At 34.5% G+C, this 17657-nt stretch overlaps 4 protein-coding genes across 4 annotated transcripts in view; 3 read left to right on the top strand and 1 right to left on the bottom strand.

Annotated features, from left to right (window-relative positions):
* Myo10A (unconventional myosin 10A) overlaps positions 1-3937 on the top strand; it is a 67113-nt gene extending 63176 nt beyond the window's left edge. The window contains exons 30-31 of the mRNA XM_019059654.2: positions 452-635; positions 1367-3937. Coding sequence (XP_018915199.2) covers positions 452-635; positions 1367-1392 — 210 coding nt within the window. The 3' untranslated portion in view covers positions 1393-3937. The remainder of the gene's footprint in view (positions 1-451; positions 636-1366) is intronic.
* A 123-nt stretch (positions 3938-4060) lies between these two features.
* Positions 4061-9343, top strand: LOC109042738 (cilia- and flagella-associated protein 100). The gene is made up of 3 exons (XM_019059655.2): positions 4061-5558; positions 6885-7157; positions 8402-9343. The coding sequence occupies exons 1-3, from the start codon at positions 4536-4538 to the stop codon at positions 8837-8839; spliced, it is 1734 nt and encodes a 577-aa protein (XP_018915200.2). The 5' UTR covers positions 4061-4535; the 3' UTR covers positions 8840-9343.
* Positions 9344-9446: 103 nt separating this feature from the next.
* Pomp (proteasome maturation protein) lies at positions 9447-13051 on the bottom strand. Its single transcript, XM_019059657.2, has 4 exons — positions 12893-13051; positions 12186-12286; positions 11178-11238; positions 9447-9837 (listed from the first exon to the last, which is right to left on the bottom strand). Exons 1-4 carry the CDS (start codon positions 12893-12895, stop codon positions 9574-9576), a joined length of 429 nt encoding a protein of 142 aa, XP_018915202.2. The 5' UTR covers positions 12896-13051; the 3' UTR covers positions 9447-9573.
* Positions 13052-13179: 128 nt separating this feature from the next.
* LOC109042741 (protein JTB) lies at positions 13180-17025 on the top strand. Its single transcript, XM_072296857.1, has 4 exons — positions 13180-13426; positions 14531-14682; positions 15338-15434; positions 16494-17025. Exons 1-4 carry the CDS (start codon positions 13347-13349, stop codon positions 16654-16656), a joined length of 492 nt encoding a protein of 163 aa, XP_072152958.1. The 5' UTR covers positions 13180-13346; the 3' UTR covers positions 16657-17025.
* The last annotated feature ends 632 nt before the right edge of the window (positions 17026-17657 follow it).

The following is a 17657-nucleotide window of genomic DNA, read 5'->3' as shown; positions in this document are numbered from 1 at the left end:
TGTAGTATGGATCAGTGAATCCCTTGCTGTTAGACTACATTTTTTATGTGTTTTAATGTATACCGTCCTCAGGGTGGGGTTTATCTTCAAATTTAAAGAAATCTCACAAAGCAGGGTGTTTAAAAGTGTGCATTTGGGCACAAAAAATACTTCTTAGAAGACTTTTGAAGGAAGCAAATTTCAGCCTGTGCTTAAACGCCATTAAAAGGCTCCAGTCCAAATTTCATCGTCAGAAGACTAAAATATTTCATCTCCTGTAAATATCGTCGAGCTAAATTTCTTAAGTTCAAAAATTTTGTTTGTTTTGATGCTTGTCAGATGTTTTGACCTCCATAAAGAGCACTTATGTAGACCCAGCTTTAAGGTGAAATCATAATTTAAGGTTACCACTATTTTCTCTTTTTCTTTCTTTCTATTTGCCTCGTATGTAACTACGTTTTATCTTGTGTAGGAAACTTTGTCTAATGTGCCGTATAATGAGGTCATTTCAACACGAAAAGTACGAGCCGAGTCAGGAACGCTTTATCTGGAGCTGAAGTGTGGAAACTTATTCCAACAACGAGTTGCCCGTCTTCAGACAGATCAAGCACATGAGATTGCCCGGCTCATACGACAATACATGAGTCTCTACCGACGTAAGTTTGCAGAAAAACACATTTATATTCCTCGTATATGTACATGGTATCCACTTACACTTTGAAGAACCATCAGGGGCTCTCTCATTCCCAACACTTGGCTTTTCACGAAAAGATACAAATAATGGGTGGAGGACATAAACTTTTTCCTGAAAATCGAAAAGCAATACGAGTGTTTTTGTCAAGTTGGGTTAGGCTAAAAAATTGTAAATTTTAAAAATCTGTAATTACAGCCATTTAATTTTTTTTTTACTTCAGTTTCAATGGCATATTCCGAATTTGCATGAAAAATTGGATAAGACACAGTTATTCAAGAATTCGTAAATTGATATTGATTGCCATCACAGCAAGTCAAAAGGAGGAAAATATAGAAAGTGAAAACTGGCTGAGTTGGTCTTTCAAATATTGTCAAGATTCCTTATAGATCGATATCCAGGGAACTGAGCATTGAAATGGAAAACTCTTTGTATTTGTCTCTTATACAATGAAAAGACCCTGTATACAAGATGAGATATGAAACAATCAAAGGTGGTCTGGTGCCAGACTTGACCGTTTTAACTCTATTAATTATCCTCAGACTTTTTTTTTGTAACGGGTAAGTCTTGAAAGATGACCACTGTTCCCACTTTCAAGTTTCTGTTGTTTTAACGGTAGATTGTACTTACTATTTATGTAGCCAGCCCTCTCTGTTTAACAGTATTTTAATTTATGTTTTCTCTCATTTTTTACAGAAAAAGTCGGCATGATCAACAAATAGTTCTGCAAAAGAAGGACCCAGTTTTTATGAACAGTATTAGCTTTTTTATACTCAAGTGTGCTCAAATCTTCAAATGATTCCGTCCACCTCCACAGTCTCAAGTGGGATCAACATTCCTAATTTATTAATTACCATTTAGACTGAATTTAACAGAAAAGCATCAAGCTGCAGCAAGTTTAAACCGAGGAAAAGAGGTTTAAAGTTCTATTCTTCCATAAAATTCAATGTTCGTAACAAAACTTAACGGCCATTTTTACCCTCAAAATATTTTTTCTTGGCTTTTAATTTTTGACAGAAGAAATTTACAACTGGTTACATTTACATCGTTTTCAACTCATTTTATTCAAAATGCGTCTCGGTGCGTTTCTGTTAAAAGCAGTACATTTGAACCCATGTACCATGATAACTTTCCCCTCTAAAAATTGAGGTATTAATGAGGGATATCTTCTTTAGTGCCTTAATAATAACTGAATTGTGAGGAAATCATGTGGCACTCTTTGATATCCCATTACTATTGTTTTTTTTTAAAAAAAAAACATATGATACTCATTTTCAACCCTCATTTTTTCCCCCGAAGAATCCTTTTTTCTGCATTGTATAGCCAATTATTCAGGGGGCTCATGGTATGTGGGTAGATACAGTTCACCCTTCTCTTAATATGCATGCTTTCGTATCTATTTTTACATTTTTTTGTGATCTGAGTCTATCAGTATTTTTCCCCAAAGCAGTATTATTTATCATACTTTGTTCGCCCAAATCTAATGCCATTCATGAATAATTATATTCCTTATTTACAAGAGAAATTAAAATGTCCCTTTTAGGTACGCCTGCAATTTTACTCTCATGATGATGTATTTTTATCATTTTTGATGGTATGAACCAGTCAGCAATGTCTTAAGATTGAAAGTGTGTAATAATTATTAGGTGCTCTTTTATGTAAATTTATTCAGATCAATATGTTGCAAATCGATGTCTTCCTGTTTTTTTTTTTAAACAAACTCTAATAGTTCATAATTGGAGAGCAGCAAAATGTCTTTTTAATTCTAAACGTTCTTCTCTTTCTCATCATGGGTCAATTCAATATCTCTTGATCTCGAAAAGAGAAAATTTTTAAATTAAATTTGGAATTTTTACATAATTTTTGAATTCAGTCTCGAATGTCAAACAACACATCACATTTATTATAAACCCAAGCTCACGTGTTCTGTGATTTGAAATTATTCTTTAAGATGAGCCTTAATGAGAAAGATCCAATCAACGGTGACAAGGAAATCTTGACATTTTGTTTTCCGTTATTCTGTATTAGTTAGTATGAATATGTGCAGCTTTATGAGGTAAACTCACGTACAGAACCATGCCTTAACTTCATTGTGAGTAAATCTCTTTGATAATGTATCCCAGGGTCTTCCATTAATACGTACTCGTCTAATTTTTTAGCCCTAGCAATTAAGTCGTGCTTTGATTTTTGATTAATTTTCCCTTCTATTGTGAAATTTCAAGCAAACATTCTAATGAGAAAAGTAAAATGTACCTGTAAATAGTCGTTAATCTTTCATCAAAATTGAAGTTTATGTTTATCATCCTGTGCATTGAGATTTCATGTGGCTGATTAATTTGTGGTCCAAAATCCTCTTTTAAGGATTAATTTATAACCTTTAAGTTAAAAGTAAGGAAACGTCAGAGTTTCTTAAAAGTTCATAGATTCTTTTGTGGGGTTAGTCCCAAATCAAGATTGTGTTAGTATACGGTAGAGAAAAATAAAAATGAAAAAGTTGAATTCATCAGGGTCTTTCATAGTGAAATATTTCCGTCCATTCACGGCATCCAGGTCATCCTTACTTATTTAGCTGTCTACTTTTTCCTAGCCTTGAGATTTGCATAATTCATACATCATCAATATTTTAAAGCTGCCTTTTTTTTTTCTTTTTTTTTTGTGCGTTTTTGTATGTGTGTGTGCCAAATATTTGTATGCCATCAGTGCACCCCTCATAAATTGGTCTTAATGCAATACGGTTTACATTTTGCCTCAAAAAACATCATGACTATCTGGGAAGAAAATTCCCCTCATAGGTAGTCCAGTGAATTTGACTTTTTCAGGGAACCTGAAAGCCGTTATTAAGTAGTTTGCTTGAGTGGAAAGTGAGAGTTTGACACAAAACAAATATTATTTTTTTATTTACTGGTTGAAAAAGAAAAAAAAAGAGGTAAACTTACTCATTAAAGGACCTTTGTATTTCTAGGTTCTGAATAGTACAAAAAAGCATTCAGGCAAGCTTTGTAAGAGAAGAAAAAAAATATCCACTCGATCACTGGTTGTTTTGTTGATATATTTGTAGTTATTTATTCATGCATTTTTTATTAACATAATTCTACATAATTGTCAATTTTTTATTTTTATTCAGTAGATACAGATTGCATAAATATTTTATCAAGAGTTGTGATTACCAGTTTTAATCTAATTTGCAATCCGTTCTATCGTGTCGCTATTAGTAGTAACTCTGTTATTTTTTTGTATTTTGTGAAAAATTAAAGATATTTTAACGAATTCCTGATTTATTATTATTTTTAAGGATTTAAAGTTATTAAAAAAGAATTATTGATAACGATTCTCTTTGATGGTTTCAGCTTTTCCACATCCTCTCTACAGTCAAATTTAGCACTTGTCTTTTTCTAAAATAACGTATTTTTTCAGTAGTTACTTAAAGGCAGCATCAGATTTTATTTTGAAGATCTTTTTTACTTAGGCATACTTTAATTCTAACAAGTTCAAAATTATAAACTTCCCAGTTGCATGCTGCAGAGGAATCATGTTGGTCTGAACACTAAGCCGTCTCCTTGGCAACTGTCAACTGTTTTGCCATGTTCTCACATGTTGCAAAGCTTGGTGAGGCAAGATCCTCCTCTCCTTTTACATGTATGGATCAGTATATTTTTTAATATCTCGAAGTCAAACGGAAAAATCGAACTTCTTTTGCTTCATAAAAACTAAAATAATTCAATTTAATGTTCAATGTGTGAAGTTGGACTCCAGTCTACACCCCCACTATACAACTTAGTCTCTAAAAAATGTAGTGGACACTATTTTAAAAAAATATCGATAATTTTAGTGAAGTTGGGCTCTAAGTATCTGAATTTGATCAGTAATGGATAGTGATGTCAAACTAGTCGATCGCTTTGGGGAGAGTCGGATATCAGCAGAATGTCGCGAACTTGTGAAAAAATTAAAAGCCAAAAAGCGCATCATGTCGCCAAGAAAGCACCTGAGAACACTTCCTAGCATAGATAATGTTCCAAGAAAACCGCTCAAATCAAAAGAAACGAAAACACACCCTGACAGAGAAGACTTTTGTTCTGAAAACACTAAGCTCTTGCCATACAACCAATTGCAAAAGGATAGTCGCAAAAAATTCAGGTCTCAGCCTTACTGGGCCAAAGATACTTACCGTTCAGCTTTAACGCGTGATTTGCCACTTCGAACCCATGTTATAAGCATGATTACTAAAAAGGAACTCCAAGAGATTCAAGATGTCGACTCAGAGTTCTTCGCGTCCATCAAATACAAAATCCCCCGTAACAAGGTTGATGTGAGAAGTTATGTGCAGATTATTCGCTCAATTTTAAGTACACAAGTTTGCACAGGTTATCTCTTTGATGAGGCGACACTCATTAAAGAAAATTTTTTGGAAGAGAAAAGCATCCTAAATGCTTACACCAAAAAATTTCAAGTATATGCAGGGAAATTAGAAAATCATATGGCAGCAAAGCATGCTGAGTCCATGAAACTGTTGCGGCTTTCAGTAATCGCAACAAATGAAACTGAGAAGAAGCATGAAGAAGTTGCTCACCTGAAGACAGAATTAAATAGGATAAAATTGCTGCTGATTGAGTTGGAGGATGTCTGGAAAAAGTTCCGAATGTATCAGGATTTCCTAATGCAGATATCGCCAATTATGTGGAGGAAAGAGAATGACAAGCACTATAATGCACTAGCAACAAACCCATTTCTTGACACACCGTCACGTCAAATGCAGACAGGTGTGGATAAATATGACCTTCTAATGAATGGCAGCATCGAATGTCTAGAGGAACTCATGATTTTATTTCTGAGGGATTTTCAAGATATTAATAAACCGATCTTGTATTTCAAAAAGCCAGAGCAAATTAAGGTACCCTTCAACTTAATCCATGTTTTCATTATCAGCCAAAGCTGGGATCAAGTGATCACTATAAGGCCTTATCTGTAAAAACAGCAGATGTTGCATTTTTAAGTTTTGAAAAAATCGCTTTCAAAGTTTTCAAAGCTGTGCATTTCGATGTCTGTGCATCAAAGAGAATTCGGTGAAGGAATTTATAATTAAACGAATCCTCCTCTAAGAAATGAGCTTCAGTTTTTTTAAATGTGAAGCAAATGTCAACGGGATATAGTGATTTTAAAAAATGACCACATCCGCTGTTTTTAAGGAGAACTATTTTTTTAGGCATGAAATGAACCACCTAGTTAGATACCTATGCGGGAAAAATTAAGAAAGAGTGTCATCTCCCAAAGACCTATTTACAACTTACTAACTTAACTTTTATTACTATTGTGATGTGCTCGTATACACGATCCGTAAAGAGATTATTGAGCTTTAGCGAATTATTTAGCTCTAAACTTATTATTTCAACGAATTCTGACATCCGCTAATTTTAGATATGACACGGTTTTTTATTCATATCTAAATGAAAAATTATGCCACAAGTCTGAAATCTGGTACCTAAAACTCTTGAAGGTTTGCAGATTCGATAAAAGCATTATCCCCAAAAATTACGGATGTTTGATATCCGCTATTCTTACAGATATGGTTTCATATCTGCTTAAACATGTTCTGCTTGCACAGTTTTAAAATTTTGAACAGATAATTTGACCTTCATCAATTAGTGTATTGTATCAAATCGAGACTTCTAGAATTTTCATGATTAAGAGCTAATTTTATATTTTGTACGGATGCTTAGCCAAATTACATGAGATTTCCGGTTGTATCAACATGATTTTGTTCCCAAAATGATATTGGACTTCTTGCTTCAAAAACAATTGAAAACAGTCTGCCACCAACTTTTTCCTTACTTTTCAAAATTTCAGCAAAAAGAGAACTTAATAAAATATTTCAAAAAGAACAGCATTCTTTAGAAAATCTTTTTAGTTAAAAATACTACGAAAAGGCAATATAAAATAAGTACTCATAGATGTATTAAATCCTAAAAACTAAAAAGTCCTTATTTTGCCTGGATAAGGTGCTTGAAATTTTGCTGAGTAACCTATGAAAACCCCAAAGATTTCCGTTGATCATTTTTCAAAATGGCAACAAAAAAGGGGAAGAAGAGTGATTGATGATAGTCCTCGATAGTTTCTGAATCAGGGAGATCTAGTGATCATTATAGTACATCATGCTGATAACCGAAAGGCTCAAACAGCAATTCTTTAACTAAGCAACTGCGATATTTTTAAATCGAAGGAGATCTTCCATGAATTGGAGTTGAAAAACCTCAATTCATTGCTGCACTTGCGAGAGTTACAAGAGCCAGAGCAGATCATGAAGACGGGACTAGAAATATCAAGCAAATACTACTCCAGAGAATCACAGAATATTGCCAACAGACTTGCAGCTCTGGAGCAGGAAGTGCAAGAGGAACATCAACGAAAGGAAAAGCTTAAACGCAAAGTTGAAACACTGCTTGAAGGAGTGCTGCGCAGGTTGCTTGCCTCTAAAGAAATTCTGTGCCTCCAGGTATGAATATCTGAGTGATACACTAAAAGTTACAGACCAAAACTGCCGTGCTAAGGAAAAACGCCGTATGAACATTGGAGAGTTCCCAAATTTCCCCTGAATGAAACATGTATTTTTGAGGAAAGTTATGCACATTGTCCCTTGAAATTTTCAGATGTTTTAGATTGAATCGTGAACAAAATTGACCGAAAATTTTGAGGATAAATATTCACTGTTTTCTCAGTAAATTCGGTTTTTCTTGAAAGAAATCTGACAACGTTTAAAGGTTCATACGTTGTTTTTCCTTAGCACGGCAGAGAAGGACAGGGACTATACCACGGATGTAAAAGATCGTCTCACTCTAATTCTTTAATCCATCAGCTAAGAGGGAAGATCGAAATGTAATCTATTACTTTGAGGTGATAATGACTTGAAATATACCTTGTGTTGTGATGAACGATAAAAAAAATAAAAAAAATCAAAATGGCACTTATAACTTAAGCAAACAAACTGCTACCCTGCGTTTGCTTGCCACATGGAAAATTAAGACGGATTTAATTCTGCAGCATCAACTATATAATGAGACTGAACTGATCTGCAGCCTAGTGGTTGAAATTTTGCATTTGTTGACTGGATAAAGCAAGGCTGAGGAGGGATGGAGCTGTGCGATTGGTCGGCTATACTAGTCGTCCTCTTTGTTGTGCTTATGTTTAGTGGAATTGATGAGAAGCTAAAGTCTTCTCTTCAGTTACCAATGCTTTGCTATCAAATACACTCAACACAGGCAAAATAAACTGAAAAAATCGAAGAGGTTAACATTACTGGGTATTGGTATTTCTCGTGATAAGTGATAGATGTTTCTTCGATCAGCTAACAAAGGCAAATTATATCACACTCTGTGTTAGAGAATGTAAAAAGTCCTTTCCCTACAGCTGGTCATGTATGAAAAGGTTACGAATAAAAGACAAAGTGTTCCTTTGCCAAAAAAATGCGAATAAACTTGAACTCTATTACTTCCTTTACAAGTGTTGTAAATGAAGTTTGGTTAAAAAAGAATATAAAAAAATAATTGAAAATTATTCAAATTTGAAATTAAAATTTCAATCACTGAAAGTCAGCATTAAAGTTCTGAATAATAGAACTAGATAGAGTACGAAATTAAGCACCCAGGTTAATACATGTTTGCTCATCAAATTTTTTGGTCCATGGAGATTCTTGCTTCTTCTGCCTTATTCTAAGGGTCCGTTTAAATTTTTAATTTGCAGGTGTTCATTGAGGATGTGTACACAACATGTGTCGGACCGGTTGACTGGCGTATGTCAGTGCTAAATATGATGCAAACAATTGAGCACCATATTCAGCGTCAATGCATGCTGCTTGATTCATATCCGCCAAAAATTGTGAGTGATGCAACCAAACAGGAGCAAAAGGCAACAGAACAGGCACGGCGCATAGCGTTGGAGGCTCGTCGTAAAGTTTTAGACTTGGACTCCCTTCTGAAGGCTATGAAACGGCTGTTAAAGCGAGTTACTGTTAGACCAAGTCGCATGATCAAGTTTCGGTCACACCTCCCACAGAAGATGCGAAAAGCGGCCCCCGTGCAATCGAAAGAGACAAAGCAGCAGGATGAGGACAAGTATTTTTTTACTCAAGTTGAAGGGGAAGCGCTGCACTATAACTCTCTCTCGAGAACAACTATGTAGGCATAAACGAGCTGGTAGCATTTATATGCAAACGAATCAGACTTGTGTTCGTAGTGCAAAAAAGTTTGATGTTTTATCAGCCGATTTCCTTTACCCTGCTATTTGGTTTTCTTTCAAAAACAATTTTTTGCTTTGTGCTATTTTGATATTATGCTGAAAACAGTTTATGACCATTGTCAAATTTTTAATAAATGAAAAGCTCATTTGATTGTATACTGAGTGATCTGAATCTTTTTCTTTTCACTTTTATTGCCATGAAAAAAGCGTCACAAAAATAGGAGGTTTTCTGGTTCACCCGGTAACAGAGGTCATCCAATTTAGCTTTAAATAAGAGCTCTTAATGAGAATGAGACAAGACTTGAGTTGAAAATTTTCGATGAAAGCATGAACCTTTTTCGGTCCTTGCAAGGACACAAAGTTGGTGGTTTTGGTTGTTGACCTTAATTTCAGCACTATTTATAAAACAGATGTTCAGATTAGGTGATGTAAATCAAGGACTTTGAACCATATTTTTATTTTCTTAAGTTTTCTATGAGTCCACTATTATCTGGAGAAGCCAGGGGTCATTCGCTTGAAAGACATGCTATAGAAGTAAATTCTGCTGATATGTTGAGAAAATTAATATTTAATAATTGTTTGATAAAAAAAAGAAAAGAAAACAAGGTATGGAGATTAAATTTACAGAAATATAAAATGTTGCCTTAAATTACTTAGTACCTAGGATGGAATCACTCTCACAGAATACCCAGTTTATGTTCCATGACTGCATGAGGCATAGCCATTCTTTCAGACATTTCTGGTGGGTGAAGGATGTCGGTAAAATCAATGCGGTCATCTTCTCCACGAAGAACTTCTCTGTGTAAGTTGGAGCTGGGGAGGAATGGGAGACGACCAACATTCTCAAATGCTTTCAGCTCCATGGCAAGTCTCAGTGGTGCATGGAGGCCTTGTGTGTTCTTAAGCATAGCCATGTTCATATTGTCCAGATTAGCGACATACTGCAACACAGAAAAATGTTGGATTCAATCGACTGCTAAACAGGGTACGAAATTAAGAAACACATTATTTGATTCTCTATCGAAATTTTACCTAAGATACAATGAACGGATTGAAATGTTCAAATTGAACTCATAAGTAGGAGAATGACAGTTTTTGTCTACGTTACTTTACCTTTCATGCTAACAGAAAAACCAGAATCTACTTTGAGTCAAATCAAGCACTAATGCTTGGATGGAAGACTTTTCCTGGTTACCAGCTTCTTTCTGACTTTAAAGATACCTTCATCAGGAAAAATTTCGAAGTCCTTGATGTTTTCACACTGATTGATACATAGAAGATGGTTAGATAAGACTGTTATTACAGAGATCAGTCGATACGATCGCTAAATCAAAGATCAACTAATATACATAAATAATAATATACTTTAAAGATCAATCTATTTCATTGATATATCAAATACTGATCCGTGTTTGGAATACTTGTTTTCGATTGCATGTCTCATTTTTGCCGAACAATAGCAATAGACTTACATGCATTATTCATACCTACATAAATAATTAAATTTACTCCTGAAAAGAATAATAGTCAGTTTGGAGAAAGATTTTTAAAACATTAGTAAAATAAAGGATATTGATCGGAAAAGAATTGGAGGGGCAGAGAAAGTTTCCAAACATAGCTTTGAAGTAGAGGAAAGCCAGAGAGAATCAGAGTATTTCTGTACCAAACAATTTCACCTAGAGGATAAAACTCTTCTCTTAGATCCATTTTCAAAAAGAATGTCAAAAACTGTGTTACAGATGAGTCAACTGAGCTTATAACCATTCAATAACCAGGTATCTTGATTTGAAGACTGGCAGGCTCAAAAAAATTAAAATTCTTTATTGAGGGAAAATGATTATAAGGATGACAAGCATATTTCATTTTTGTCATTTTAGATTGAAAAGATACGGGCAAGGATTTTTTATCATGAAATAAACGCACAACATCAAGTTTTAGGGACGTTCATAACACACCACAGAAGACCAAAAAGTTTCATATCTTTGGCTACGGTGCTCCATTGGGAACTGTTTAACAAACGCCAAAAGACCAATTCCAATTCTTGAACATCCACTGAATCTAAACTCTTTCATTTTCCGGAATTTTTTCTATTTAGCGTGTAGAGCACTTTTTGAAACAAGCGATTCAATTTTTCTGAGTTCAACTGAATCTGCCTAAAAACTTGGCTACCTTATTAATCTATCAAAATTCTGCTTGGTTTTACAAATATTGAGATGTAATCATACTTGAAATGTTAAATGAAAAGACTAGGCTATGGAGGAGCTGAGTAAGCTATACTCACATTCTTTTCGGTTTGTTCCAATGGATGGCAGAATCCAATGTTGTCTCGAACTGAATTGAGGCTGTAAACATTTAAGTAATGAGTAGCAATACATTAAAAAAGTAGAGGGCACTGAAATCCACCGTTAAATTTGTGGGCAGAAATTTTGTCTAATGTTTCCTTGAGTGTAGGATCTAAACTTATTTCCAAAGGACAAAATGATCATTTTCATACCTTCAGGTAAAAGAAGTTCATCGATATTACTGTATCTAAGTAATACTTTGATAAGTACCCAAAGAAAATTTTAGATCTTCCTCAGAGTCTGGATGGATATTTAAAAAGAACCCATTTCTGTACTTCTAGACTGTTTTTGGAAAAGTTCCCTGAGTTTTTGATGGGGATTCTTCAGTCAAAGTACTGAAGTTAAACGCAGTTGTCTGCACCACAGCTGGATGTAGGTTTTTTCACATTACTCATTATTTTATTTAAATTATTCTTTGAAAAGAGAACAACAAAAATAAAGCCACGAGTGTTAAATTTTTAATGGCCCATTAAATCCATAATTTTGTACAATCTACTCCAAGAAAAGTAAAATGCGTGTGGAGTTCCATTTTTAAATTCTGATTTCTAATTTTGAGAATTTCCAACTCGTTGTCAGACTAGACTCTATTGTGTGAGACCAGTGTTGCTGCATATGCCTGTGTCACACTATCAAAGCGTTTCATCAAAATGTCAAGGTCAGCGCTCTGCGCATGTCTGTTTCTGAGACGAAGAAATAGAGGAACCAATCAGAGTTCACTAACTCTTCAAAAGCGTGCGGCCACACACTTTGAAGAAGCTGATGCGTGCACATTCGGACTTCGACATTTGGATGGAAGTGTGTTGATAGTGTGACACAGGCAACATTAAAGTTAGACTCAAGTCTGGCGACTCTTGAAACTTTTCTTCCTCCATCTACACTGCAAAGTTTACATAAGCGCAATAAATAGGTGGTACTGTTTTTAAAAGAGGAAGAAGCAAAATACATACCCATCAGTCATTGGATCAGGGATTCCAAAAGCTGTCATCTTCTTGGCCTGAGTTGTGCAACCTGCAGGTTCAGTCTTGGATACATCTTGGAAACCAAAACTCTGGAACATACGATAGGAAGAAATGTATAACCAAGTAATACGATTTACGAGGAGAAGGAGAGTGGCTAAATTCCCTCAGAGTTGTCATCAGCTAGGTAGGCACTTGTTTACATTCCATTTGCAAGTCGTAACAAGTAATCGCAATGCAGTCATCCTTTAGGACAAGCGTTCACTAAGCTCATGATCAGGCCACGGTCAATCCTCGATCGATTTCGGAAGCTTACATTGCGATTACTTGCATTATCTGCTGTCTTGTATTCACACACACAATGATCTTTAAACCTAATTTTACACAAGCAATACACGATTCGGTGGCTTACAACATGTTGTTGTACCTCTTTCGCTCAGAGTTCTGAACTACTTCCTGGCCATGCTTAATCAATCGACGTAATACGAAAGGACAAGTCAGAGGATAAAAGATTTATTGCCACACGATGAAAAGGTGTCAATGATGGTGAATTTCATGAATCAAAAAGCTACTATACTCAAGTTGAATACCCCACAACTGATCAAAAATAAGTTGGGATAAGGCTCGTAACGGTAACATCCTGACTGGACCGACGTGCAAAAGCAGCTGATTTTAAGAGAGCATCAAAATTGACTCACCATTTTTATTCCTTTTAATTGAAGACACTAGTAAAGTAGTATGTAGTTGAGGGCAAGCTTGGAGCTCTCTTCTTCTATCAGTTCTATCACTTCTATCCAAGACTAATTCTGGCAACTCATTCCACACTTGTACACATAACCTAACTCGTACTTGTAAACATTAAATATCGAATTGGATCCAAACAGAGAAACAAGAGCGATGACATAACCTCTCTCAACGCTAATAATGAGAAAAAATCGATATATATCGCTTTTTCGTGAGGTGACACTTGCTACATCATTCTATTCATCACAGTAGAAAGTATGGTAATAATTTTCCCCAGTAATAATAATTGCGTGCAATAACAGCTTTGTTATGTGCTATGTATGTTCTAATTTTTTTCCGTGTACCATCTTCTCTCATCTCTATCTCTGTATATCCTGGAAAATTATCTGAATTCCTCTATGTCTTGTGATGAAAAATGCAAGAACCAAAGTGATGATCGAATCATGTTCATCCAAATACATGCTCATCATAATCGTGATCTTCGGAGGGTGAGTGTGATTCAGCTCTTTCTATGATACATATAAATAAATATTTCCACTACATTTGAGAGCAATACAATAGTGAAATTGCACGAACGGGTGTCGCACTTGCAGCGTCTCAAAATCTTCGCCCCCATTTGATCTTATCAATGGAGAACAAACCAACGCTATTGCTCAAAATTTTCATGTATCACTTATTCTTCACACGGAGAAAAAGAAATCAGGAAGCTTTTAAGGATGTTGTTGGGTGATTTTACCTTCAAGATACTAACTATGACAAGATGTCCGCAACTTTGCAAACCAATATGTGATGTGCGTTCTTGCAATCATACCATTACATATCGGTAACTAAACTTGTGAACGACATGCCTCAAAAATTGGAGATTTAAATTACATGTCATGAAGTATAAGTTATCAAGTACTTTTTTACAACATATCAGAAGTCAAAATGTATAAAAAACAGGACTATAAGGAAGTGATTAAATCATATAAATCAGAGACTTTGAATGGCAGAACACCATTTTGGGGCGTCTTGACCATTTACTCAGTAAGGTGTACAATTTGCATAATTTCATCAAAATATCTCGCTTGTTGGTTCTCCTGTTTGAAATCATTGCAGATGCTTCATCTCGATCATCTGTAGGTAGTGATGAAAGTAATGATATTTATTACCTAACGAAATACCCTAAAGGAAAATGCAAAATCAAAATAACAACTACCACTAATACTACTTTCATATCTAATATTTTTAACCATCAACAACCAATCAATTTTCTATTTTAAATTGGTCCAAAAGATTATTTTTTAATGGTTTCCTCCAATCAATTTATGCTAAAATTTGGGAAGACAGGCCAAACATTCCAAATATTTTTATTTAATGTATTCACATCTTTACATTTAATTCTGTGAAAAGCAGCTGTCAAGATAATAGTATGATGCATAAGTAAAGAACATCATGCAAGAATTATTATGTTAGACAAGAAACATATGTTACTTAAAACAAGAGAATCTCAGTAGGAGAGTCAAATTCGAGAACATAGAAAATCTCTATACAAGTAACATGACACGGTCGATTTTACTCTCTGTAATCAATTATGGTTTAAATCTTTCCAGGATCATGTATCTGACACTAATTTACGAAAGCGAGTGGACCTCAAATCACCAGATAGGACCAGAACTTCCTGAAAAAAACTTATCTACACCAGTTGAGTTTTGTTGGCGCAATGAAGAGTATAAAATTGTGGAGCCATGCAAGCCCTGCACAGGTATGATGTGATAATCCAGCTTGACTTTTCAGTACTATTTGATTGGAGAAGAAAAACCAAATAATTCACTCATCTAAGTGAGTGGAAAATTTGTATACAAAAAATGTATTGCTTCATCTAAGAGTGCTCAAGGAGCTGAGTTTCCAATGCTTATCCTCGTCCTCAGTTCACTTGATTGTCTTCACTTAAACATGAAATTAGGTAATCAAATTTAAAAAACCAGCTAAATCTGTACTGAAGAATTTTCTGTCTTTGGTGTAATGTTTTAATATGCCTCTAGTAAAGCAGAAGTTTTTTCAAGTATCAACGGACATTTTGAAATTAAGAATTACCATGTCTGACTCATCCATAAAAGCACCTGTCTGCATTGCGAAACTAATGGCACGTACCTTGTTTCTAGGAAGAGTCAGAAATAAGCGTTCCCTATTGCAAAATATGGTCCAGTTAACTGAGTTATTGAATTAACATTGAAGTCATGTTCTGTTAAAAACCTTTATTCCATCATAACTATTATCATAAGAGAAAGCACGCACATCTATCTGAAAACCAGCCAAACCTATGGCATATAATTTTGGCTGGAACAAATGATAAATAAATCATTTAATAAATCAAAATGTTCAATGTTTCTTTATTAATTTTTATTTTTCCCATCTAGATTTTGAAATGAGGAGCCATAGTGTTCCAGCATGTGATCAGACTCTCTACAGGGAAGTTGTCAAATGCCTCGTGTCCAAGCATGAAGTTTACCGCAGGTAATCTAGTTCTCTTTGGTTTTTTTCTCCTTAAAATTACATTAGTCATTGAAAAACTGATATTCAGACTTTGGAAAAAACTGACAGCTCTAGAGCCCTGATCATACGTAATTGACAAATAGTACCATCCTAATTAAGTTATGCAGTTGTGTTTGTAGACAGTAGGTGATGCTGGAAATCTCCATTGATGCTAGTGTCACCAGAAAATCTAGAAACTTTACAGTCACACATTTTTCTCAAGCATCTTTATCTTAATAGGTACTTTAAGACCAGATTTTATTGTGATTATCAATTGGAATGGTAGTGCATTCATTTGATAAATGTTGAAAATCAAATAAGGATTGCATAGTGAGCCTTGCTCCTCTACCTAAAGGAAAGTGATTCTGAAATTTCCTGCAAAATGTCGCTTGGACTGGTCATTCATGGATTTCAATCACTTTCATGCCTCAGTTTTGCTGGTGCTCATCAAAGTTTTATAAATGAGACAACAGAAGAGTTTCAAGTTAATAGATGGCTTAACTTAGAAAATTATTTCTGTGGTTTTTATACTTAAATTGCTAAATTTCCATTGCACCAAATTTTTAATGAATTTAACACACGCAACAGAATTCTATTCTGATGGCAGCAGTCATAGAGCAGCAAAAAATAGTGATGTTTTTCCAACACACGTTTCTATGGCCAATACCAATAGATCTCCTCGAAACTTTCTGTATATTTCTCATGGCTTTTACAGAATATATTCTTAAAATTTTAAGTCAGAATTTTATAATTACTTTTCTCTCGGGAAGAAGAGAGAGAAAAATAGGGAATAAGATTATGTTTAATGTTGTTACACTGATTCCACTGAATTCTTTCTAATTCTGAAAGGAAATTAAACTTGAGCTATATTATTTTTAAAGGTAAGCCATGGAAGTGTAATATAGAAGTTTAGAAATATTTTTTGCTGCTCTAATTGTAACATCAACTAATTGTAAGACTATAATTTATTGGTTCTTTATCCTGTCAGGCCTGCATTGTTTGCATTTTGGTTTGACAATTTTTTCCCCTTTTCAATTTCAGTTGCGGGAATGAGAAATGGCTGAAAGAAGCACAATTTTGGAAGTTCGAAGTCTGGATGTTACTGATGAGTATCGTTTCCTCAATTTTTGTATTTCTCAGGCAAAAATTTTTAGATCGGCAGATGATACAAAAAATTCAGAGACAACTAGCATGTAATGTATAGAGGAGACTCCTGATTTTGGAAGGATTCTTATCAAATAACGTTTTTCTCACAAAGTTTTGTGACAGTGCTCAAGTACAATGACTCATTAAAGTCACTCACAAGATTAATCTTTTCCAGAAGAAAATCAAACAAAATAGAATAGATCAGGACTGCCTGTAAATGCTAAAATCTCATTCAACAATGAGGAGTGGTTTTGCACAGCAAATCAAACAGAAAAGCTTGGTTACATCAAATCTTACTCTACAATTTGACGTCCAATATTTGAGTAATATTTGGAACATCTACCGTAATCAGGATATTTGGATAGATTTACGTGTGAATGTAAACTCAATGAGGAAGGCTTTAAAATAATCAAAATTCCAAGATCAATACAAATAGAGTTTGATAAGGCAGACAGCAGCTACTCACAATGGACCACACGTCATGTGATATTCACATGACCAGCAGCATAAAATTGGTCTATGTATCTTGCAGCCAAAGTTCATGCAGGAAATGCTACATAAAAATTAGGAACGAATACTAGTGCTTTCTTTGCAGGACTTTCGTCGAAAAGACTTGTGTCATTTTTTGTAATTTAACAGAATTTGTTGATTTTAAATTTTTTAGAGTTAAGTTTTTTCTATTTTAATTTATTTTTGTTAATTTAAATATATTTGTTTCAAATTTTTTAAAAAGACGTGATCAGTTCTTCCTTAACAAAAGCTGAGAAAAGGGTTAGTAGACTTAATGTCCAACCAACAAGTTTTGCCCTCCCTTGAAGGGATTTTTCTTTCTGCTCTCCTAAAGTAACAAAAACACATATGAAGGAAGATAAGATCACCCATATGTTTCTCTCCTTCAAAGCCACATAGGTATAATGTATTGTAGTGCTTGTAATTATTATGATCTGTAGAAAATGTTCCAGAAAATTTTAGATTTTTAAGTATTTATGTTTTGTAAGATTGTCTTAATTTATTTCTTGTTGATCCTCGCAATATTTATTTCTTTTGATATAAGTAAGA

Source organism: Bemisia tabaci, chromosome 2 (genome assembly GCF_918797505.1).
Source record: "Bemisia tabaci chromosome 2, PGI_BMITA_v3".
Taxonomy (NCBI): domain Eukaryota; kingdom Metazoa; phylum Arthropoda; class Insecta; order Hemiptera; family Aleyrodidae; genus Bemisia; species Bemisia tabaci.
The sequence above is the reverse complement of the archived record's forward strand: the minus strand, read 5'-3'. Positions and strand labels throughout refer to the sequence as shown.

What these genes read in the sequence shown, in the direction of transcription:
- LOC109042738 (XM_019059655.2), top strand. Translation starts at nt 4,536, where the DNA reads ATGGATAGTGATGTCAAACTAGTCGATCGCTTTGGGGAGAGTCGGATA. An exon ending in AAAAGCCAGAGCAAATTAAG is followed by an intron (nt 5,559 to 6,884) that starts GTACCCTTCAAC and finishes TTTAAATCGAAG; the next exon opens with GAGATCTTCCATGAATTGGA. An exon ending in AAGAAATTCTGTGCCTCCAG is followed by an intron (nt 7,158 to 8,401) that starts GTATGAATATCT and finishes TTTAATTTGCAG; the next exon opens with GTGTTCATTGAGGATGTGTA.
- LOC109042741 (XM_072296857.1), top strand. Translation starts at nt 13,347, where the DNA reads ATGAAAAATGCAAGAACCAAAGTGATGATCGAATCATGTTCATCCAAA. An exon ending in ATAATCGTGATCTTCGGAGG is followed by an intron (nt 13,427 to 14,530) that starts GTGAGTGTGATT and finishes AAATCTTTCCAG; the next exon opens with GATCATGTATCTGACACTAA. An exon ending in AAGCATGAAGTTTACCGCAG is followed by an intron (nt 15,435 to 16,493) that starts GTAATCTAGTTC and finishes TTTCAATTTCAG; the next exon opens with TTGCGGGAATGAGAAATGGC.
- Pomp (XM_019059657.2), bottom strand. An exon ending in CCTGATCCAATGACTGATGG is followed by an intron (nt 11,239 to 12,185) that starts GTATGTATTTTG and finishes AAATGTTTACAG; the next exon opens with CCTCAATTCAGTTCGAGACA. An exon ending in TGGAACAAACCGAAAAGAAT is followed by an intron (nt 9,838 to 11,177) that starts GTGAGTATAGCT and finishes TCTGTGTTGCAG; the next exon opens with TATGTCGCTAATCTGGACAA.